The 24,706-nt window shown below is 45.7% G+C and overlaps 1 protein-coding gene across 17 annotated transcripts in view; it reads right to left on the reverse strand.

Moving 5' to 3' along the window:
- Positions 1 to 24,706, reverse strand: part of LOC126210400 (gastrula zinc finger protein XlCGF52.1-like) — a 261,120-nt gene that overhangs the window by 106,873 nt on the left and 129,541 nt on the right. For 10 of the 17 annotated variants that reach the window (XR_007540659.1, XM_049939633.1, XM_049939638.1 and 7 more), the window contains one exon: positions 16,687 to 16,739. The exons of 1 other annotated variant lie outside the window; for it this stretch is intronic. Coding sequence is in view for 15 of the 16 variants with exons in the window: in XM_049939633.1 (XP_049795590.1) it covers positions 16,687 to 16,739 (53 nt within the window). In the remaining variant the exon portion in view is untranslated. The remainder of the gene's footprint in view (positions 1 to 16,686; positions 16,740 to 24,706) is intronic. 6 more of the 17 variants (XM_049939639.1, XM_049939636.1, XM_049939630.1 and 3 more) reach the window with 1 other exon arrangement.

The raw sequence follows: 24,706 nt of genomic DNA on the forward strand, positions 1-24,706 counted from the left end.
AGTAGAATGACCTCAGTAAAAACCACCCTGGCGTGGAGCTAAAAGACCCCGAGACTCAGGGTACCAACATAGCCACCTGATCATCATATGTTTGATCAACTTGTAGTCAACATTAGTGAGAATAACTGGGTAATAGCTGTCCATCTCAAATGGGTGTTTACCCAGTTTCAGTACCAGGATGAAGAAGTTTTCTCACCACTGAGATGGAGACTCACCCTCACTCCAGATATGGTTGTTGGCTGTGGATGTGGTCTAACCATGGAACCTTGGAACGACATCATGGTAAAGTGCTATGGCACTGAAGAACTCCCAGTCCATTAATGGAACATTATTTGGCTGTAGGTGACATGTAGTGAATTCAGTCCTGCTGTTTGAAGACATGAAATGCAGGTTGATAAGTATCAGATGCAGAAGCTCAAGCATAATGCAGAGCAAAATGTTTGCCAATACCATCTGGGTCAGTGTACACAACACCATTCAGGAAGACACCAGGTACACCTCTGGCGTCTGGAGCCTAAAGAGACATTGAAGCTTTGCCCACGCCTGCAAAGGAGGGATAAGTGGTCTAAAGTAGTAACATACCATTCCCAACATTCTTGTTTCTGTGATTGTCTCAGGTGGTGAATCCAGGCACAGAGCCATTTAAAGGAAATGAGGTGTGATGTGTGCCATTGATGGATGTCACTTATGGTGCTGTAGAGCCAGACTGTTCACTAATGGCCATCATGATTCTTGAAGTCCACTAAGGTACTGTCCTTCGACAGGGAGATCCCTAGGATTAGGGGATCGCTAAATCTGCTGCCAGCAGAATAGCTGCAGCTGTGTTATGTGGCTGTCCAGCCACATCGATACCTTCATGTGGCAGAATGCAAAGGGTGATGGCAGAGGCAAAGACATCCCAGTCATCATTGTTGAACACCAATCTGAGTGGACACTCAATTGAGTGATTCAGATGGGACAGGACAATCAAAAAATGATCAGTACCACACAGGTCGTCATGGACTCTCTAACTGATGGAGAGGAGAAAATCAGAGCTGTAAGTGGAAAGAACAATAGCCAAATACAATATGTGTGTCAGAATAAAATGTCTGCGGGCACCAGTATTCAAGAGAGACAGACTGAGCTCTGCAAGGGAAGTTTCACTAGTTTTACCTGGTCACTGGTCGTAGGCATTGAGATCACCCAAAAAAAGGAAGAGTGTGGGGAGCTGAGAAATTAGTGCAGAAAACACGATCTAAGACATTTTACCATTGGGAGGGAGATACACTTTACAGATGGTACAATCCAGAGATATCCTCACCCGAACTGCTGTAGCCTCCAAAGTTGTATCGAGTGGCACATGTTCACTGTAGCCAACGTCCAGAACATATGTGCAAGTTCCACTCAATGCTCTGTCATAGTCAGCTCAGTTGTTAATATAGCCCCAACAGTCATAGAGGGTAGGGGCTTTGCAAACCTGGGAACCAAGTTTCCTGGAGGCAATGCAAAAAGCAGGAGAAACACATAAGGGGCATCTTAGCTCAGCTAGGCGATGGAAAAAACCACTAGTTACTAGGTACACTCCATATTTTGACTACCCACGTGCTAGTCATACTCCTGCAACCACCAAAGATGGACAAAGACATTCTCATCTTGCAATTTATTAGCATGCTGGGTGTATTCTGCACCCGCATTGAGATCATGGCACCATCGGTGGTAGAACTGAGGAGCTCAGGTGTCCTCAAGGTTGCCACGTGTCATCTTTTAACGCAAATCATGGAATTTATGGCGTTCCATACATTATCCAGTTGGTATCCAACATTATCACATTTTATATCATGTACACTTCCACGGGTTCTTTAATAATGGAGTCCCAAAACAGTGTTTCTGTGTCAAGTCACAGATGACTCCTTGCAGCGGTCATTGTTTTTGTCTTGGGCCTCCCCAGACACATTCTTTCTTCTCCGCAAGTTGGCACCATTGTCTGGTCCTGTGGCTCTCTCTTTCCAGGAAATATGCCTTTTGCTGACGAAGTATTATTCCCAACGCTACCATGTGGTCAGTCGCCACTCAGCTGGAGTTCCACCAGTACCATAAACAGCCTGGTCAATCATATCGTTCCTGGGTCACGGACTTGAGATTCTCCGCATTGCACACATCTTTGAAATTACTCAGGCGGCTAATGAGAGTCTTGTGGCACGGCCACGAGTTGCAGCGATCGATGCGTCTCAGCGGGTTCCACCCTTGCGACGTCGACATGGCCCTGCCAACAGAGGCCAGCACTGTCGGGACTCCTCTTTGTCCAACGTCTCTATGGCATCGGCGCCTCCGGTCGCCCCTCGGCGCCGGTCGCGCGGCCCACTTCCATCTTGCCCACAGTGCTCCCTGATTAATATGGCAATGTATACCCACCTGGACTCTCCTGAGTTGTCACCTCCCTCTCACTGTTGGTTGCCTACGGAGATGGTTCTATTCCCCTTCATGGGCAGTTCATTGTTCAGGTGACGTACAAATGTGTTTCCCGGCTCCTTACCCTATATGTCATCGACCATCTGTCGGCTTCAAATATTTTTGGCCTGGATGAATTTGAGCTGTTTGGCTTTTCAATTTCCGATGAAGTTAAGGTCGTTTCCATGACTGTTCCTTTTCAGGACTTGTACAATCTGTGCTCTGCTTTTGCATAATTGTTTGCAACGGATCTCAGATGTGGTTCCGATTTTCAGGCGCACATCACACTTCGGCCGGATGCGCAGCCTCGCTTTTTCCGGGCCCGACTTCTCCTGGTGGCCTTACAGCTGGCAGTGAAGCAGAAACTTGATCGGCTCCAGGCCGCTGGCGTTTTGGAGCCTGTGACATACAGTGCCTGGGCGACACCATTGGTGGTCATATGGAAATACAATGGGTCCCTTCGAGTGTGTGGGGACTTTGGCACTACTGTCAATGCTCAGTCCCTCATAGACATTTACCCCATTCCTCGACAGGAAGACCTAGCCAAGCTTGCTGGGGGAGAGTACTTTTCAAAGATCGACCTGGCTGAGGCATACCACCACTTAGTTACCCTTTGATGCCGATTCCCATAACATCTTGGTTATCAATACGCCATTCGGATTGTACAAGTACAAGCACCTTCCATTTGGCATCTCTTCGGCAAAGGCCATTTTCCAGCAGTTCCTGGAGTAGCTTACGCAGCCTATCCCTGCCTGTGTGAATTATCTGGATGACATCTTGGTCACTGTGCGTTCCCACCAGGAAGGTTTGCAAAATCTCAGTGCCTTATTTCACACTCTGCAATCTGCAGGCTTACGCTGTTGGCTGGACAAGTGTTGTTTTTTTCAACCGGAAGTGGAATACTTAGGCCAGTGGTTTAGCAAGGATAGAATTTGCCCTTTGCATCATAATGTCACAGCCACTGAGGCCCTTCCTCATCCCAAGGACTTATCTAAACTCCAGGTGTTTTTGGGCAAGATTACTTATTACTTTAAGTTCTTACCCCAGGCTGCCTCCGTTGCTCAACCACTCAATCACTTGTGTCGCAAAGCGGTGCCTTTTGATTGGACCTGTCTGTGTCCAGGTTTTTCTCCGTTTAAAGGTGACACTGAAGTCTGCCCCTTGATTATGGCGGCTGATGCGTAGGCATACGGCACTGGAGCCATCCTCGTGCATCAGAATGCCAATGGCTCCAAACAGCCCATCGCTTATGCATCCAAGACGTTGACCCCAGCACAATGGTACTACTCCCAGATTGAAAAGGAGGCCCTGGAGATCGTGTTCGCCATCCAAAAATTTCAAACCTATCTCTTTGGGGCAAAATTCACCCTCCTGATGGATGATAAACCCTTAGTTACACTTTTCGGACCCCGCTCTCACCTTCTGGAGTGGAAGGCTCAACATCTCCAGTGCTGGGTGTAATTTTTACGAAATTACACTTACACCATCTGGTATAAGCCCACCGCCCACCATGCTAATGCGGACGCTTTGTCACGTCTCCCAGCAGGCCCTGATCCTGCATTTGACCAACAGGGCGTCCTCTGCTTTCACATTGATTCGGCCCACCGGGATGCGCTGGACAGTCTGCCTCTTATGGCTGCTCTGCTCACATTGCTGTGGCGACCCACCGCGACCCTATCTTGTGGCAGGTTCTCAGCTACGTGGTCAACGGGTGGCCCTCCTATCTTACACATCGGATGCGGACTGATTTCAGACAATGGCGACACCTGTCCCACAGGCTCTCCATGGTCAATGATGTCCTTCTGTTGGTCACGGAGTCAGATGCCCATCAGGTGGTCATCCCTCTGGATTTGAGACATCAAGCTCAGTTTGTTAGACCGCAGGCACTGGGGTATGTCCCACATGAAAGTTTTGGCTTGCCGGCACGTGTATTGGCCCAGCATCAATGGCGATATTGACTGCCTGGTCTGCGGGTGCACTGTGTGTGCGAGTCACCAGGCAAGGCCCCCTTCAGTCGTTCTCACCCAGGCCTGTGCCTCGCCGGCCCTGGGATTGCATCCTTATCGATTTTGTGGGCCCGTTTTTGGGGTCCATGTGGTTACTTATCATTGATGCCTACTCCAAATACCCATACGTCGTCCGCATGGTGTCCACCACCACGGAGGCTACACTAATGGCCCTGGCCCAGGTTCTCACCATAGAGGGCCTGCCTCACACACTGGTCTTTGATAAAGGCCCCCAATTCACAACATCCTCCTTCCACGACTTCTGTCACACCAACGGCATCAAACATACCCATATCCCGCCTTTCCACCCTTCCTCAAATGGCGCGGTGGAAAGGCTTGTCCGCACATTTAAACAACAGTTCACAAAGGCGGTCGACACCTCTCCAACCACGTCAGCCCTCACCCTGTTTCTGAGCACCTATCGCACCACGCCAACTGACGGCTGCAGTTCAGTGGAGCTTGCTCCATTTGCTGATGCCATCCCCCTCCTGACCCCACTCCCGGCCCTCTCAGCGTTACGGCCCCAGCGCAGCCATGTGGGCCCGCTTGTATGGGAGCAAGCCAGTTTAGACGCCTGCCACGGTCGTCGCGGCCCATGAGCGGTGTGTGAAGTCAGGCCATCATAACCAGCTCCGCATGTGTGCCCTGCGGAACTGCCACTGCCACCTGCTCCTCCACTACCTCCTTCAGGTACAGATGTGGTCCTCGAGTCACTGCCACTGCCCCCGGGTTGCTGCCTCCCAGTGGGCCTGCTGCCAGCCCTCCCCATCCCCAGGTCGATCGGCGGCTCCCTCCACCACCCTGGCATTTGGGTGGGTCATCATGAACACCTCGGATGTTTCGTCCTCCCTGCCACCAGCAGCTGACGAGCCTGGGTGTCCTCCCATCTGCCGACCGCCTCAGCACCATCTGGGGCGTTTCTACCCCTATGCGCAAGTTTCACGGGAGAGAGATCTGGTACTGAGCACCGCGGGTTTCGAATCTGCGCCAGATGGCGTGGACCTCGATTACCACTAGAGGTTTCTCCAGCCGTCACGCCGTAAGCCGTGGTCGCGCACATGCTTCTGGCCCGCATATAATGTGAGGGCGCCACGGTGGAGCATGTGGTCCCAGCGGCCAATAGCGACTGACTATCATGTAGTTAAGCGCCTGCCTCTCGCGCAACAGGCAGTCTGATATTTGCGTTAGTCTATCGACATCTCGCCTACAGGCAGCGTGTTTACCTTACTTTGTTTCCGTATATGAGTGGATATTGTGGATTAGTGAGGTTTCACTTGTGACCCCATTGCTATTTGCGCGTTGTTGTTCGTTAGGTCTTGCTTGGTCATCCATCATTGTTCGTGTCTGTCCTTCCCCGTTCATTTTTTTTGTTCGTGGGGTACTCCTGTTTGGTCCCGGCACGCTTTCGTTCTCGGCAACCCCGTGACCGTTCCTGTCGTGGTTACAACACCAATGAGAACTGTTGTCAAAGTCATCTCGTATCCTTCCACAGTCACTCAATGACAATATCTCCCAGTACACCATCCTCCATCAGAAGTCTTTGCAGCAGTCAAATTACAGTATCTTTGTACAATCCTCCTGAGTGAATAGTTTCTTAAATGTGGAATTTAAAACTTCAGCTTTCCTTTTGCTGTCTTCCACTGTCGCAGCAGCCTGGGTGGCAAGTAGAAGCCTTCGGCCCACAACAACTGTCACCTTAACAGACATTTCTGAATAATATGGCATTCAGCAATTCCTTTCAGTCTTCTACCACCACAATTCAATGCAGAGGCAGAGCAGATTGTCCATAACTTTAAGGAAAAAATGAATGCAGCAACCCACTCAAAATCCACAGAGGGTGCCCTAACATGTCAAAGCAGTTATAGGGTGACAATGAGTGCTTGGAACACACCAGCACAGTTACTGCATGACAGACAGGCAGTCATTTCCACAGAGGCTTCACAGTGTGGGCCAGTGGGAGAGTGTGCACACACCAGTCACTGGAGCTGTGGGATGCCAACTCTACCTTGACAGACAGACAGTCATTTCCACAGAGGCTTCACAGTGTGGGCCAGTGGGAGAGTGTGCACACACCAGTCACTGGAGCTGTGGGATGCCAACTCTACCTTGACAGACAGACAGTCATATCCACAGAGGCTTCACAGTGTGGGCCAGTGGGAGAGTGTGCACACACCAGTCACTGGAGCTGTGGGATGCCAACTCTACCTTGACAGACAGACAGTCATTTCCACAGAGGCTTCACAGTGTGGGCCAGTGGGAGAGTGTGCACACACCAGTCACTGGAGCTGTGGGATGCCAACTCTACCTTGACAGACAGACAGTCATTTCCACAGAGGCTTCACAGTGTGGGCCAGTGGGAGAGTGTGCACACACCAGTCACTGGAGCTGTGGGATGCCAACTCTACCTTGACAGACAGACAGTCATTTCCACAGAGGTTTCACAGTGTGGGCCAGTGGGAGAGTGTGCACACACCAGTCACTGGAGCTGTGGGATGCCAACTCTACCTTGACAGACAGACAGTCATTTCCACAGAGGCTTCACAGTGTGGGCCAGTGGGAGAGTGTGCACACACCAGTCACTGGAGCTGTGGGATGCCAACTCTACCTTGACAGACAGACAGTCATTTCCACAGAGGCTTCACAGTGTGGGCCAGTGGGAGAGTGTGCACACACCAGTCACTGGAGCTGTGGGATGCCAACTCTACCTTGACAGACAGACAGTCATTTCCACAGAGGTTTCACAGTGTGGGCCAGTGGGAGAGTGTGCACACACCAGTCACTGGAGCTGTGGGATGCCAACTCTACCTTGACAGACAGACAGTCATTTCCACAGAGGCTTCACAGTGTGGGCCAGTGGGAGAGTGTGCACACACCAGTCACTGGAGCTGTGGGATGCCAACTCTACCTTGACAGACAGACAGTCATTTCCACAGAGGCTTCACAGTGTGGGCCAGTGGGAGAGTGTGCACACACCAGTCACTGGAGCTGTGGGATGCCAACTCTACCTTGACAGACAGACAGTCATTTCCACAGAGGCTTCACAGTGTGGGCCAGTGGGAGAGTGTGCACACACCAGTCACTGGAGCTGTGGGATGCCAACTCTACCTTGACAGACAGACAGTCATTTCCACAGAGGCTTCACAGTGTGGGCCAGTGGGAGAGTGTGCACACACCAGTCACTGGAGCTGTGGGATGCCAACTCTACCTTGTAAAACCAGATGGCCACCAATATGGATATCACTAAAAGCCCCTGCAGAACAGGCTAGACATGTCAGGATTTTACAGCCCATATAATCTTCGACCCATACCACGGATGCATCATCCACCATCACCACCAGCAACTAGAATCTTGCAACCACCAGTGCCCAGCATGGTACACGCACCATCCAGCAGCAGTGCAACAACAGCAGCAGCCTCTGCTCACACCTCAGTTTCATCCATTGGTCACAAGGACAACAGTGCCAGCACCTCACAGTTCCCAGCAATACCACTGGGGTTGGAAGTGGGTTCAAATGTAGCTCCACAGTGGTCTACTTCACTTCCAAGGGACACAGAGGTGCAACAGTCTCAATCCTCAACATTTGAGGTAGCAAACCATCCTCTATACTGGCCCAAGTTGCTCCTACATGGCATCTCACTGGATGAAGATGCTGTACCCATCAGTGATTCCAACACGGTTTTTCCAGGTCACATCACTGGTGGCATCCCATTACACATACCGGAACTGACAGCAGTGCTTCACACAACAAACCTGCATCCCTGCACCACAAAAAGTTCACAGGCTGCATACAAATATCAGCATTGCAAGCTCCAACAGATTCATGTGTTTGCAATCTTAATATTGATCACTTGCGTCCAAGCCGCTCCTCTAAAAACTGCTGCTACACCCTGGGACTTGTTACGATTTGGTGTGTTGGCCAGCTTATTGCTTGCTGTTGACCGATGACTACAACTGGAGCTGGTTCTGTGCATAAGATTTACACTTTGTTTAAACTTGCCATGTGCATTGTCTCTAGTACATATGAATTGTACATCATCTCTACATCTAGGACAGCTGAAGACTATGCCTTAATGGATACAATAAATTAACAGTAAAGTAAATGTGGCTGGAGTGCTTTTGATAAACTAAACAGAATATTCACAACCAAGCTTTCAGTGAGCTTGAAAAGGGAAATTTCCAATCAGTGTGTATTATTGGTTTTTACTTAAGGTCCTCAGACATGGACTTCCCACTCCCAAAATTATTCAAAAACTGAGAAATGCTACGTGAGACCTGTGGAAAGATGTGTCACTAGGAGCGAGAGGAAAACAAATGGATCAAACAGACTGGAGTGGACAAAATAGTTACATCAGACATGAAATTGAAAGCCATTTAGCCAGGTTAATGGGTGATAGACGAGTTCTTTGCTGGATTCCAAGTGCTAAGAAAAGACTGAGATGAGACCAAGTCAGGTAAATAACTTAATAATTCCCTGCAGGAACAAGAATGATGCATATAGCTGAAAATCACAATACACAGTGAAGTCTTGAGAAGGCCTTTATCAAACAGAGGTCATTATATACAGGTGCTGGGTATTTCAGGTTTTTACTTTCATTTACGCCAAGAATCTTGCAATTTCCAGAGGAATATTTGCTTGGTAACATTTGTAATTACCCAGGAATCAGCACAGACTTGTAATGTTGTTAATCCTAACATCACTATTTAGAGAGCACTGTCATACAATATGTTCTGGTATACCAATTCCACCACATGTCACTCTGTACCTGGTTGTTTTGTTAAGAAAATAAATTGTCATAATTGCTAACAATGTGATTACTAGCAGGATTTCTAAGCTCGCAGATAACCCAAGAAGCACATCTAATAAACCAGCAGTCAGGCATAAATATTTGACATGTAGCTACTAATCATGATGTGGTACACTGTTATAATAGCCAGAAGATACCTGGTTCAAGTTGATTAACAACCATCCTCAGATCATACTTAAAGTGTAATTGATATAAAATTACAGTTAACCACCACAACATCGTTACGAATGTAACTTGTGAATAAATATTTATACTCTACACTTAATTTGTTATTGCCATGACTTTTTTCAAACAGTGTGTAACAATGCATAGTTTAGAACCTCTAACTAAAAATATCAGTTACGACGTAACTACACCACCTGATCAAAAGTATCCGGATACCCACTATGTAACATGGAATTGAACACTAGATGTCATACATGGCTGACCCACCAGTATAAAAGGAGGCTAGGACTATTGTGTTGTCATTGAAGCATTAATAACAGAATGGATTGGTCAAGAAAGCTCAGTAGTTCGAACATGAATGTTTGATGTCACCTGAAAATGACAAAAATGAGAAACCCATCACTGACATTTCAACCCTTCCAAAGCTGTTCAGATCATCTCTTGGTGATGTGATTGTGTAGTGAACATGCACAAGAATTACCACAGCTAAAACTAGATGAGCCAGATCACATGTACTGATACACAGGCACATCTAGCACTTCAGAGGGAGGTTGTAAAAAACTTGCACAAAATCAGCGGAGGGAATCATTCATGAGTTCCAAAGTACTAACAGCAGTCCAGCTAGCAAAATGACTGTGCATAGGGAGTTAGAAAGAATAGGGTACAATGGTCAATCGACTCCTCATAAGCCATTGCACAGTAGAGGACTGGAAATGAGTGATTTGGAGTAATGTTTTATACCCTGTGACAATCCAATGAAAGTGTTTGGGTTTGGCAAACACCTGGAGAACATTACCTACCAACAGTGAAATGTAGTGCTGACAGTGAAGTATTGGAGGAGGTGGTGTTATGGTATGAGTGTGTTTTTTGTAGTTAGGGTGTGGTCCCTTTCTACACTTATGAAAGCACAAAATGTGGAAGGATATGGACACATTCTACAGCACTTTGTACTGGATACAGTACAGGAACAGTTCAGAGATGATGACTTTCAGTATTAGCATGAGAATGCAGCTTATATGAGGCAATGAACAATAACACTCCTGAAATGACAAGAGAGACATTCTAACATTATAGGAATTGGGCACTGGAAAACGTCCAATGGTGACAAGTGAAAATTTGTGCCAGACTGTAACATATCATGGGTGGTCATTTTAACTACTTTGGCTATCTGAGTGTGCTCCTGTCCAACCCAGATTCTCATATACTGCAAACTACGTATGTAGTGGCCCCTGTCCATTATCTTCATTGTTTGTAGCCTCACCAGATTCCCACAAGAGGTTAAACAAAGATTGCATCTGCATTGAAGGTGTCACTATTTGCCGTCAAGATGCATATACCAGGCACATCCAGAAAGTAAGTTTCCCTTTCTTTTTTTTTTTTTCAAGAAAAACAACATATTTATAAGAAAAACTTTATTGGCAACAGGTACAGCAATGTTAGAGCTATTTTTTGACACAGTAACCAAAAAATTGAGACATTTGTCATATCACGGGAACAACTTTTGTATTCCTGTGTTGCAGACGTCTGCCACCTGTGAATGGGACCAGCGCGATAATCGTCTTCAGCCCTTTGTCATCGTCAAAATACTAGCCGGTGCACAGGAATTTCTTCAGGTGCAAGAAAAGTACTGCTGCAGAAACGTCAATGCTGCTCCAAAGCATTTTGTTTTGCATTCTGGTGTCATGCTTTCCGACACCCACCTGGCACACAATTTCGCGAGCAGCAAGTGCTCGGTGACAATTTCATGCAACAAGGACTACAATATCCGTGGAAATGACTGCTGAGTTCTGTAATATGAAGTGGCAGTTCTCCAGGATATTCTGCAACACCAACTCAACCAGGTGATCACTGATGAGGGAAAGTCACTCACAGCACTCTTAATCACGGACACTTTGACGACCTTAAAAAAAAAAAAAAAAAAAAAAAAAGCCTACACCAGTGACACACCATCTGTTGGCTCATGATGTACTGCCCATATACGTGACAGAGCGGACAATGAATTTTGATGGGTGCTATGTTTTTTTGTATGTTTTGTGCATTAACGAGCCTTATCACTGACCAAACCTCGCAGGCAACGGCAGAATGAATGAAAGATGCCATCTCAAGGCCTGTCTGGCAGCATATGACTATCACGTCACAGATCTGTTGCACCTGCACAATTTTCCCCGCTAAATACATCTGCTTTAAAGTAAACAACATTGGAAAACTTACTTTCTGGAGGAGCTTCATATTTATATGTATGGTGTGTGTTCTCTCTGACATGTCTGCACGAACAGACACCACACATATAAATTCTTGGAATTGACTGGCCTGCCCAATGTATCAACTTAAGTCCAATACCCTTGGGATGAGTTAGAACATCAGCTTCACTCCAGCATCACTACCTTGTTTGGTTTCAGCTCTTGAGGACAAATGGGCTGCTATTCTCCCCAGACATTCAGACACCTCATTTGTGTCTTCAGCAGAGATCAAGCTTTCATAAAAGTGAAGGGTGGACACAGCCCATACTAATGTGCAATACTAGATGTCCAGATACGTTTGATCAGATGGTGTACATATTAGCACCATCTGGAAAGAAACCTCTGTATTCACAACGCACAGGAAATAGTGGGAGGGTGCCACTGGAACAGTTTGTACAATAGGTCAGTGTGTTTTAGAGCTGCAACAGAGGGAAAGGTACATTGCTTCTTGTTCACTCCAGTGGCCATTCAAAAATGAGCAAGGCAACTCAAAAATCACACCACATGTGAAATACATTCTCCAGTATTATCTTTAGTGGTAAATAAATCTCTCAGCTGTAGACCCCCATCACAAAATTTGTGCTTCATGCAGACCATATGTGTTGAGGAAAGATGTTGTGTGTCAGTAGTGTCGTTTGTGTAGGAGTAGAAGGATGAATATTCATGATGACTGATGTGTCTGTATATCTGCAATTAACAATAAATTGGTGCATAAAACTTATGAAATTTTTTTGAAAACTGGATTTCAAAGTATCTTAACTGATGGAAAACTCTCCACAGATTTATCAGTGTGTTTCAAATGAAACTGCGATTAAAAATTAGGGATACCACAACTTCTGCACTCAATGTGTATCAAAACTCCTTCCTGTGAACTGCAGAACTCAACAGATGACTGCTTATTTGGACGTTATTTCCATTATAGTGCAGAAGGGAAAAAAAAGTGTGTGAAATCTTATGGGACTTAACTGCTAAGGTCATCAGTCCCTAAGTTTACACACTACTTAACCTAAAGTATCCTAAGGACAAACACACACACCCATGCCCGAGGGAGGACTCGAACCTCCGCCGGGACATGCAGAAGGAGGTGACATACTAAACTGAATCATGACCAATGACAAGAAATGGATTTCCTATGCTAACATCATGATAGAACAGCAGTCAATGAAAAGGGGAGGGGGGAGGAGGTGGTGGTGGTGGGGGGGGGGGGGGGTTGGTTATTCTGCACCCAACAAATCAAAAAGGCACAATAAGTTCTATCAGCTATAAAGGTTGACTATTATTTGTATGCACACTAAAGGCATTTTGGTTCGAATTTTATGGAACATGAATGGACGCTCAATGCTGATACCTACTATGAAACATTAAGAAACAATTCTATATAACAGCTGATCTTAGATTAGCACAAAAATGAATTCAGGTCAAACTGAACTCTGAAATCTGTGTTGCATAAACGCTAGTCTCAGATTACAGCACTGTGAACTAGGATTACCTTTGACTGGCAAAATTTCACTGATCAAATGAAATGCAACTGCAGTTGTAAGTTCACAACCTAGCGAAATTACAAAACAACAGATTTTGTTCTGTGCAAATACATGTTGAAAATAGTAAATAATAAAACAGACATAACACAAAAAAGGGAGTAAACTTGTGAAAACAACAAAATTCCACTTTTTTTTCGATATGTTGAGTTAGGTAGAGCAAACTATTGGTGATGTATGTAACAAAAGCAGATAATAATTAACTGGTTTCTTGACAGTTCTTAGAGACATCTCATAACTAATGTGATTAGTTTAAATGCAGCTCATAGACACATACTGGCAGAGTATGAAAAGGAAATTAAAATAATGATTGCACTTTATAAAATGCTCTTTAGGCTCAAATAGCAGATAAACACTTTAAATTACAACATATGCTTAAACAGCTATGAAAACACCATGTACACTGATGAACAGAAATAGTAAACATACGTAAGTCAATTACAAGTGTATCTAAAAACAAAGATGATGTAACTTACCAAACGAAAGCGTTGGTATGTTGAAAGAGACACTAACAAACACAAACACACACATAAAATTGAAGCTTTTGCAACCCACGGTTGCTTCATCAGGAAAGAGGGAAGGAGAGGGAAAGATCAAAGGATGTGGGTCTTAAGGGAGAGGGTAAGGAGTCATTCCATGGATATATATGTGTGTGTGTGTGTGTGTGTGTGTGTGTGTGTGTGTGTGTGCGCGCGCGCGCGTGCGAGTGTAGACCTGTCCCTTTTTTCCCCTAAAGTAAGTCTTTCCACTCCCAGGATTGGAATGACTCCTTACCCTCTCCCTTAAAACCCACATCCTTTCATCTTTCCCTCTCCTTCCCTCTTTCCTGATGAAGCAACCGTGGGTTACGAAAGCTTGAATTTTGTGTTTGTGTTTGTTAGTGTCTCTATCAACATACCAACGCTTTCGTTTGGTAAGTTACATCAACTTTGTTTTTAGATATATTTTTTCCACACGGAATGTTTCCCTCTATTATATTCAATTACAAGTGTGATATTTATCAGCGATATGTTGGACAAAAAGGTTTCACTGGGTTAGTGGTTACATACTGGACTGTGACACTAAAGGTCTGCAGCTTGATGTCAGATCAGTGCTTGAATCTTTTTTCCAATTACCACACCTGTCGCCTCTGGTAATGTAAGTTAATGTCAAAATGCTGAATTGCATCATGATTTGAAGTCAATTTTCAATTATAGGTTCCCATATTATCTAGATGGATACCTGTTTCAAGGCCCTGAAGCAAAGGAGGAAGGAAGGCAGATTAGAGTTTTACATCCCAGTGACAGTGCAGTCATTAGAGACAGAACAAGAGCTTGGATTATGAATAATGGGGAAGGAAATCTGCTATGGCCTTTTCAAAGGGTAAAACCCAGCATTTACCTGGAGCGATTCAGGTACATTGTGAAAAGTCAGTATCTGGAAGGTGATTTGATCCATAGTCCTCCCAAATGCAAGTCCAGTGTGCTAGCCACTATGCCATCTTGCTCTGTCCTAATGCCTGAGGACGACACGAGGACACCACATCTAAGAGGGCCATTCCCAGTAACTCATTGTGGTGGCCAAACCAACCTACATATGCTTGACAGTTCTACCTAAATACACAACGCAAATAAATCCTTCCGCTGCTCTCTGAGATTATAGTTTCTTTACCATTGAATACTAGTGGCTTTCTGCAACTTTTGTCCACACAGAAAGGTGCCCAAATCCATGGACAATGATCTGTATTACCTATCTTTTCATCATGTTCAGTAAACTTCTGAAACATTGTTGTGTGCAGTTTGTGTTCACAGCCAAATCAATCCTGTGACCTGACAGCCAATTCCAGGTTGCTGTAAATCATCAGCAGCCAAATGACGTATTCTCTGTGATGTTGGTTATACAGAGAATTATAGCATCACACCACTTTAAAACAAAGTCACCTGCAAACTGCAATGTGCTGTTTTCTTGCGTCTGGGCCATTGTGGTAACAGCGCTCTATGTTCAAGAGATATGAGTACTAAGAATTATATATACATGTATACTTTTTCTTCATTTACTCTACATACACAGTGTGGTCAAAAAGTCTGAAAATCTTGTAAGGGTGTTACATGATAGGTTGTGCTGAGAAATACTTATTAAGAAGAAAATTCTATTTGTTGCACCACTTCCAAGTTAATCAGTGTTGAAGTTGGCCAATCAGGCCACTGCGCATGAAAATTCAAGTGGCCCACCGGAGATGGCGTTGCCAAACATGCTCTTCATTTGGTTTCCTAAAACTGAATAAGAGAGTGATACACAAATTTTACATGGGACAGTAGTAAGGACTGAAATGGAGTCAAAGGCTGAGCAGTCTTGTGTGCTACCATCCCACATCACATATCATCTATCATATGGGAACAACTGACACTAATTGTCTCTGGGAGGTGCTTGAATTAGCATGAACAATGGCCTGATTGGCCAACACTAGTTAACTTGGAAACAGCACAACAAATCAATTTTTTTCCTTTAACAATTATTTTTCAGCACAGCCTACCAAGCAAGCCCCTCGCAAGCTCTTCAGACTGTTTGTGATCATCTTGTATATGAGTATTTCATATGGCTATGTGACTATATGAATGCTTTTCAGCTGTGGATAAGTCTCTTGAAGAAGTGTCTACCACTTTTTTCCCTCCATCTTTATGACATGGAACCTCCACTAATAAATACTGTGTATCTACAATTCAGATTAACATATGCAGTGAAAGATCTTGGAGATTTTGAACTAAGATTAAAACTGATCTCCAGTCAAAGACATTTGAACAATATGAAAACAAAGAAAATCCATTCAAAACAATAGTGTGATCTCTTGACTACATGTGTCATGCTTTTTGCACAACAATGCAGTGCCACACTCTGCCTAGCAAAAGAGATGTTGCATCAGTTCAGTTTAAATAGGACCTTTTGAACATCCACTTTACAGCACAGTCTTATTCCAAGAGAATTCATCTTATCATGTACAAGAAAAAGTGGCTTGGTTCCAAACATTTTTGACTCAGATGAAGAACTTCGGAAAATTGTCATAGGCAGATTGCAATCTCTGGCATCAGAATTTCATGCAGATGGACTTGTTAACTCGTCAAGATATATTATAAATGCAAACTAGAATGGTGACTATGTAAAGAAGTAATACAAAGGGGTACAAGTAGTTTTTAAATTTTTCCAATGAATATTATTTAATGGTCCGATCATTTTATTTATAATCCAACACAGGTTACTTCCAGAACAGTTCTTATAGTTACACTTGAATTGCAAAAAAACTATATCTATTCTGTAACAGAACTTTGTGGGCTTAATTTTAAACAACTTGTTATTCCAGTACACTGAAAATCTGCAAGTAATAATCTGTTAGCCATCAGAAACAGCACAGAAGGTGCTGACATGGATAAAATAACAAAGATAAGAAAGAAAGCAAGAAATAGGGGAAATTTTTGTAGCAACGACTGTGCACAAAATTAAAAAGAAGTAAAAGAAACTGTTGTACAATACCTTTCTGGTGCACTGCCATAGCTTGTCGACTCCACATCATTCTGGAGCTCCTGCTAGGAGTAAGGATATTAATATTAACAACAATAACAACAACAACAACAACAACCATTGAACTGTCACTGTAAGGCACAGAAACATGGAACATTCACAGATTTAATAAAACGGTGTTTGTTCAGAGAGCTGAATTGAAATTTGTAATAAATACCAAAGGATATCATCTCTAACAGCACATGGAAATAACTGAAAGGGAAGCCAGCTCTACAGCACACCTCAGATGCAGAACGTAGAAGTCAGGCACACCAAAGAGATACTATGTCTGTGGTATTATACAGATATCACAGTGTCACACCATAGTTGGCAACGCAAATCGATATAACAGACATTAGCAAGCATTCACTGCAATCTGCAATGACATATTGGAGTCACTCCTGAGGACAACGCCTACCCTCTCAGCACACCAGTGCCCTCACGCTGAGGTCAACACGGTGTCGAACTGGAAAGACTTCTGCCCAGTTTGAGACTTCAGCCACAGCAGTCAACATCGTATTATAGAGTCAACAATTAACTTGTACTGTTGTGAATATCAAACAATGTACTGCAAGAGAACAGTTTGTTTGTTAGTGCATCAAGTGATTCTTTGCTAGTCCATAACAGTTGTAAATTATCCAGTAGTCCTATGGTAAAGAAGTGTGTCAAAGTTAAGTAAATCTTTTATTCATTTACGTGCTACAGTGAAGTAATATTTCATGTTCCCAAAGCAATCAAAGAACCCACAGTTGTGGTTAGACAAAAGTAGTTTCACCGAGTTACAACAATGTCCTTAGAAAAACTGATGCTACCTGACCATATAAGCAATGGAGTGACTCATGAAACTGGAACAGGTTTCAAGCCTAAACATGTGTATGATAATGATTAATTTTAATTAAATCACAGTTCAAAATGAAAACACACACTCAAACTACCATGTTCTACATAATAAATTGCAGATCATTTTATGTCACGATACGTAAAAATTTCTAACTCACACAAACAACTGTGCCGTATGAAACGAGGGACTGGGGAAAAGAATGAGAAATTTAAGCATTTTTCACATCTACTCAGCAAAAGCCATTAGGAAGTCTCATAAATTAATTCCCACAATTTTCAAAAGTTCACTGGCTCTTAAAAATAAGGATAAAGAAATTATCTAAACTCCAAAATGTAAGGAAACCATAAACAGGCGACTCAAAATCCAAGTTACGGGGTATGAAGAAAGGTGTCTCATCTCACACAAACAAGTTGGGAGTTCAATTTTATGGCAAATAATGGTACCCATTAGATCAGGACCAACCACAGCATGTTGAACATCATGTTTACAGCACGTGTGGGCCACGGTGGGACCGAGGCCCAGCCTATCACTTGGCTTCGCTTGGTCCATCTCTGAAGTACATGGAACAGCACAACATTTCATTTAGTATTGCGACGCAGCATTTTTTGGTTGGCACAACTCTTGAGTGTGGCAGAATTGTGCTGTCAGCACTGTTTATCCTTCATTATTTGTTCACGGTATGAAGGACATTCAAAGGCCCAGTGGTTACTTGCACAAAGAGGCAGTCTAGAGATCTCTCACTGCAGTCATTTAAAATTAATGTGAATGACAGAACAGAATTTTCAATTTGCATAAGTGACAGGCACTGCATATTTGCTACAAAACTGTATTGTAATATAATGCAGAAAGAATTTAAAGATTTAGTTGACAATGAAAGAGCAAAAAATTGCAATGATCAACAGACATGATTCATTGTTATCTACATCACGATACACTTTGTGCTAAATTTACAGCCGTGTAACACGTGAACATATTGTCAGTACAAATAAGAAAATTTCAAAAGTCACACACATTATTCCATTGACAGTAGCAACATTTCAATGAAAATGAACAAAGAGTGTGGAGACATCAAAATTTCTGCAAAGTACATTGGTTAAGTCAAGGGGCATTCCTGGACAATTTTTCAATTTAAAATTTGCTATTGCTGAATTTATGAAGGAAAAAGGAGTGCAGGAACAAAAATTAGAACATCTGGAATAGAGTGCAAACTTTGCATTTTAAGTGGACTTGGTTGCACACTGTCCACAGTAAAAACATTGCAGGTCAACTTCTTTCTGACTTGACGAAGATGCATTTAAAATGAAAATCATGTTACATTCTGACAAAGACAGTCCAGTGCCCCCATCTCATTGGCATTAAAGAAAATGGGAGGTTTGAAGAATTCATTAGAGTCTTGAAAAAATTACAAGGATAGTTTTATAAAGATTCTGAGGTCACTGTCAATTGTACATCTGTTTCAAGCTGTTTTCAAGACCATTTGCTGTTTCAGTTCAAAGTGTGACCTGCAAGGTAATTCCAATTTTAATGACAAATATTTTTATGTTAAAACTGTCCAGGATATCTACATTGCTTTCCTCAGGAACAGTTTCCAAGTCTCCATAGTGAGGCTGCAAAAGTGCTGCAATAATTGGATCAAAATATTCGTGTGAAAGACATTTTTTCCATTATGACATTAAATAAGTCACAATTGTGTGGAAACTCGAGTATGGAACTCTGTGAAATTGTCTGTGCCTGTCCATATGCTGACATGTGATGGAACCATATGCTGACAGTTAGTACCAGATAAAAATTTATTCATTGTTCCAAAAATAATTAAATTATACTGAAAATTTGTTTTATTTGTGACCTATCTTTGTGAGAAATGTGAAATATAAAACCAAGTAGTATGTAGTGCACTTGCACTGCCATCGCAGTTTTCCCCTCTTCCCTCTCCTCATGCTAAGACAGTGGGGGAAATGTGAAGAGAGGCTCAGTGCTTTGGCACTCGTGCCCTGGCATGCCCTGCAAGCCGAACTCCTGGCTGCCCCTACTTTAGACAAATGGCAGCAAGGGATGGGAAGAAACACCTGCTGCACTCTGTGTGTGTGCCTGGGGGCATCGAGCAACATGCTCAAGAGGCTGTTCTAGAATCTGCTCAGGGAACAGGGTACAACCAAATGCACATTGTGGTGTATGTTAGAACAATCAATTCCAGTCATCTGAGCTCTGAGGTCATGCTTCAATCATTTCAGTGACTAGCACGGAAAGTTTGTGAGAGTTTCAACTAAGACCACAATCTGCAGCGTTGTTCTCGGAACTGATCGTGACCCACTAGTTCTCAATCGAGTAAAGATTCTGTGGCAGTCTAGGCTGTGTCTTCCTACATTTGCATCACAGGGTTGAAAACTGTAGGGTCTCTTTAAATGGGACAGGTGGGCATTACACATCAGAGGCTACTACCCAAGGTAGCTGACAGTGTGTGGGGTACACACAAGGGGTTTTTAGACTAGGTGACTCTCCATTCATTTCAGACAATGATACCTGTAGGAGACTGTGAAGTACCAGAGTAAGATCCAAAGAAATGTTCGCCACAGGTGAGGCTCACCTGCCGAAGCATTCACAATAAAGCGCTAGAGACAGAAGTGCTCCTGAAAAGCAGTGGAGCTAACATAACCCTACCGGGCGTGGGCCGCTACCCTGCACGGTCTTAGTCGCAAGTGTCATTTTGTCATAGAGCAGTCGCGAGAGTCGTATGCCCACATTATGGTGCGCGACATCATTGTTCGTTTGGCCCCTGATAGGGAGGTCCGGCAACGGGCCCTGCAGTTAGAAGACCCTTCCCTCGAGGAAGTCCTGTCCATTGCTCAACCGTATGAATTCTCTCACGCCGCAGGTCAACAGTTGGAAGCGTGGTGCGATGTCGCGGCGGTTCAGGGCGGCGCGGCCGCGTCCACTGCGTCTGGGGTGGACGACGTGCGAGCCATACAATCCGGCCGTTACGGCCACCCCTGCACGGCGCGTAAACAGAGTTCCGGCCGCCAGCCCCTGTTACCGTCCTGTGCGTCGTGCTACATACATCACGATTGGTCAGAGTGCCCTCAGCGTTGGGCCGTTTGTCGCAAATGTAATAAAAAAAGGTCACATTGCTAAAGTTTGCCGCTCAGCCTCCAAAGAATCGAAGGAAGCAGGAACAGAGGGCACGGACGTTGACATTCAGGAAGTTTCGTCGGGCCAGGCCCCCGACGCATCGGCACCCGACACATCGGCACACAAACTCTTTATCGAGGTGTCTGTTCGGTCGTGCCGATTACAACTGTAAGTAGATACGGGTGCAGCAGTTTCTTTGTTGAATGCACAAACTTACTCCGACCTTGGGTCACCCCCGTTGGCGCCAGTTTACTGGCGTCTACGCGGTTATGGTAAACAGTTCATTCCCCTACTGGGTCAATTCACTACTGACGTGACTTAATCAGTCACTCGGCCTATTACTTTTATTGTTGTCAGTGATGCGAGCTCCGCTAACCTTTTTGGCTTGGATGCCTTTCAAGCTTTCGGTTTTTCTATCACTGACACCATACAGTTGGTCTCCGAAGACATTCCTTATCAATGGTTCAAATGGCTCTGAGCACTATGGGACTCAACTTCTGAGGTCATTAGTCCCCTAGAACTTAGAACTAGTTAAACCTAACTAACCTAAGGACATCACAAACATCCATGCCCGAGGCAGGATTCGAACCTGCGACCGTAGCGGTCTTGCGGTTCCAGACTGCAGCGCCTTTAACCGCACGGCCACTTCGGCCGGCTTCCTTATCAATCATTGCAATCTTTGATCTCTGACTTTCCGGATATCTTTGAGGAAGACCTGGGGCGTGTTTCAGACTTTGAACCTCACTTAACGCTGAAGGCGTCGGCTCGTCCGCGTTTTCTACATGCGAGGCAGATCCCCTTGGCTTTCCGCCCTCAGGTAAAAGCAGGGCTAGACCAGCTGACAGCCCTCGGGGTTGTTCTTCTCATTTCTTCTAGTGAGTGGGCTTCGCCCCTCGTTATTGTCAGGAAACCCTTGGGAAAATTACGTCTTTGTGGGGATTTCAAGGCCACCATTAATTCCCAATTGGTGGTGGACACCTATCCTTTGCCTCGTGCTGATGAATTGTTCTCTGCCGTGGCGGGAGGCCAATATTTTTCGAAAATCGATCTTTCGGAGGCTTATCATCAGATACCACTTGATGAGGCCTCGAAACGGCTGGCATTTGTCAACACCCCGTATGACCTTTACCAGTACCAGCGATTGGCCTTCGGAATATCCAGTGCCCCGGCGATATTCCAGCGTTATATTGAGCATGTGACGACGACAATCCCTCATTGTATTAATTACCTGGACGATATAATTGTCACAGGCCACGGCACGGAGGAAATCTTGCACAACCTTCGCACCGTCTTTCTCAAATTCAGGTCCGTGGGCTTGCGTTGCAACCTGCGTAAGTCAAACTTCTTCCAACTGTTCATTGAGTATGTGGGGTACACCATCTCTCGGCACAGTGTCCAGCCGCTAGGAAGTTTGGTCCGAGGTATCGGCCTGCTTTGCTGAAGGAGTTACAAGCTTTTTTAGGCAAGATTGCCTATTTCCACCGGTTCATTCCCAGGGCTTCCACCATAGCCCGCCCCCTTACTGCCTTCTGCGCAAGGGTGTTCCTTTTGATTGGTCGTCTGCATGCGAGCGAGCATTCACCTCGTTGAAGGGCCTCCTCACGTCAGCGTCTTGTTTGGCTACTTTTGACGCCCACAAGCCGTTGGTCCTGGCTACAGATGCTTCGCAGTATGGGGTGGGGACGGTCCTGGCCCATCGCAACGCGGATGGTTCCGAGCAGCCACTGGTGTTTGCGTCTAAAACTCTTAGTCCCATGCAGGCCCATTACTCCCAGGTGGAAAAAGAGGCTTTGGCCATTGTCTACGCTGTTACCAAGTTTCGCCCTTTCTTGTATGGCACAAAGTTTCAGTTAATCACTGAGCATAAGCCGTTAATATCGTTATTTGGCCCCGCCTCTCAGATTCCAGATAGGGCTGCCCACAGACTACAGCGCTGGGCCTTGTTCCTCTCTAAGTACGATTATGACATTCATTTTCGCCCTACTGAACAGCATGCCAACGCAGACGCTCTTTCCCATCTTCCGGTGGGCCCGGATTCTAAGTTTGATCGAGAGGAGATTATGTGTTTTCATTTGGATGTGGCATCCCGCCAAGCGGTTGATGGCCTCCCGATCACCAGTTCTAGAGTCGCCAGGGAAATGGCAGGTGACCCAGTTCTCCGCCAAGTAGTCTGCCTCATTCAGCAGGGGTGGTCATCCTGACCTCCAGGCCGGGCCTCGGACCCTCTTCATAATTATTTTGTTCTACGAGACCGCCTCTCCGTCTTGGAAGGAGTTCTCCTTCTGGCTACCGATGATACAGCTCCTCGCATGGTGGTTCCTGCAAGTTAGTGACGGGAGGTCCTCATGTTATTACATGAGGGGCACTGGGGTGTTTCCCGTACTAAAACCTTGGCCGCAGACATGTGTACTGGCCCGGTATTGACAGAGAAATTCAGCACTTGGTGGCAGCCTGTTCCCAGTGTGCGAGCCAACAGGCATCTCCCAGGTCAGCGTTCTCTTCATGGCCACCTACAACCCAGGCATGGGAACGTGTTCACATCAATTTTGCGGGCCTGTTTCTCAATGGCTTTTGGCTCATTGTCATTGATGTGGTTCGCTGCTTCTCAACTACTTCAGAAGTTGCAATCCAGGGACTAGCAAAAATTTTTTCAGTGGAAGGTCTGCCAGTCACCCTGGTATCGGACAACGGACCTCACTTTATTTCGCAGACCTTCCAGGATTTTTGTAGGCGCTTTGGTATTCGGCACGTTTGCTCTCCCCCCTTTCATCCATAATCAAATGGGGAAGCCGAGTGCATGGTGCGCACATTTAAGACGCAGATGAAAAAGTATGTGCACGAATTTCCGGCAGAGGAGGCATTGACGTTTTTCCTGACGGCATACCAGACCACACCGATGGGAGAACGCAGCCCCGCAGAGCTCCTTCACGGACGCCAACCTAGGACTCTGCTGCACCTCCTCCAGCCTGGTCCTCACCAGTCTTCGCACAATGGAGTACCCGGCTTTCCACCGGGTATGTCGGTCTGGGCACGTGGGTTTGGTCGCAATCCACATTGGATACCGGCGGTGGTCCTGCACCACAATGGCTGTCGGTTCTACACCTTGCAGGCGGGGGACCACGAGGTACGTCGTCACCAAAATCAGCTGCGTCCACGTTTGGGCACCCACCCTCCGACCCCGCAGGCACCAGCTTCCCCATTGCCGGCACCCGTGTCGTTTTCTCAGAGGACGTTACTGCCCCTCCATACTGTGACTCCACCGCACTGCGATGGTTCTCAGCCTTGGCAGCCTCCAGTAGGTCCAGCACCGGCATCGCCATCGTTAGAGATGCCCCGGCGAGAGCCAGCCCTCCTCGCAGGCCCGGTTTCTCAGGAGGCTGGTTGACCTGTGCTCGTCTTTCCCCATCGTCCCCGCCACTGGGTCTCGCCCCTCCCAAGGTGGACCAGGATCCGGAGTTCGACGGCTTGTCTCCCGTTCTGTCCCGGGCTCCGGTGGTGGGATGATGGGGGCCTCTTCGTGTGGGTCACTTCGAGCCGTATTCGAAGGTTCCGGCTCGAGGGTTGACTGATCCCCTCGACTCCGGCCTTCCGACGCGGAAGGCGCACATCGGCACGGCGCGTCACGGACAGTAGTCGCCGCAAGTAGAGTCCCGTCCACCAGAGGGAACGCGAGAATTCGGCCGCAACCTCTGCCGGCGGAACAACAAGAACAACTCTGGCAGCACGGGCCGTGCCCAGTCAGTTCACATCGGGCATGCCTAGGAGACAGTTCCCGGTATACGTTATGTGAAGTGCGACGGAAAACGTGAACAGTGTTACTACAGCATGTATAGGTGGAGTATGCCCATCAAGCATACGACGATTTATGAAGGCTGCAAAGTGGAAAGTGGAAATGCCAAAATTGCTGCATGCTATTAATGAGGATGACCACGATCAAAGGATGGAGTACCGAGAGTGGTAGAGGATGAACGGTTTGCACAGATGGGTATCTGGTCTGATAAGGCACAATTCAAACTGAACAGTACT

This window comes from Schistocerca nitens, chromosome 10 (genome assembly GCF_023898315.1).
Source record: "Schistocerca nitens isolate TAMUIC-IGC-003100 chromosome 10, iqSchNite1.1, whole genome shotgun sequence".
NCBI classification, from domain to species: domain Eukaryota; kingdom Metazoa; phylum Arthropoda; class Insecta; order Orthoptera; family Acrididae; genus Schistocerca; species Schistocerca nitens.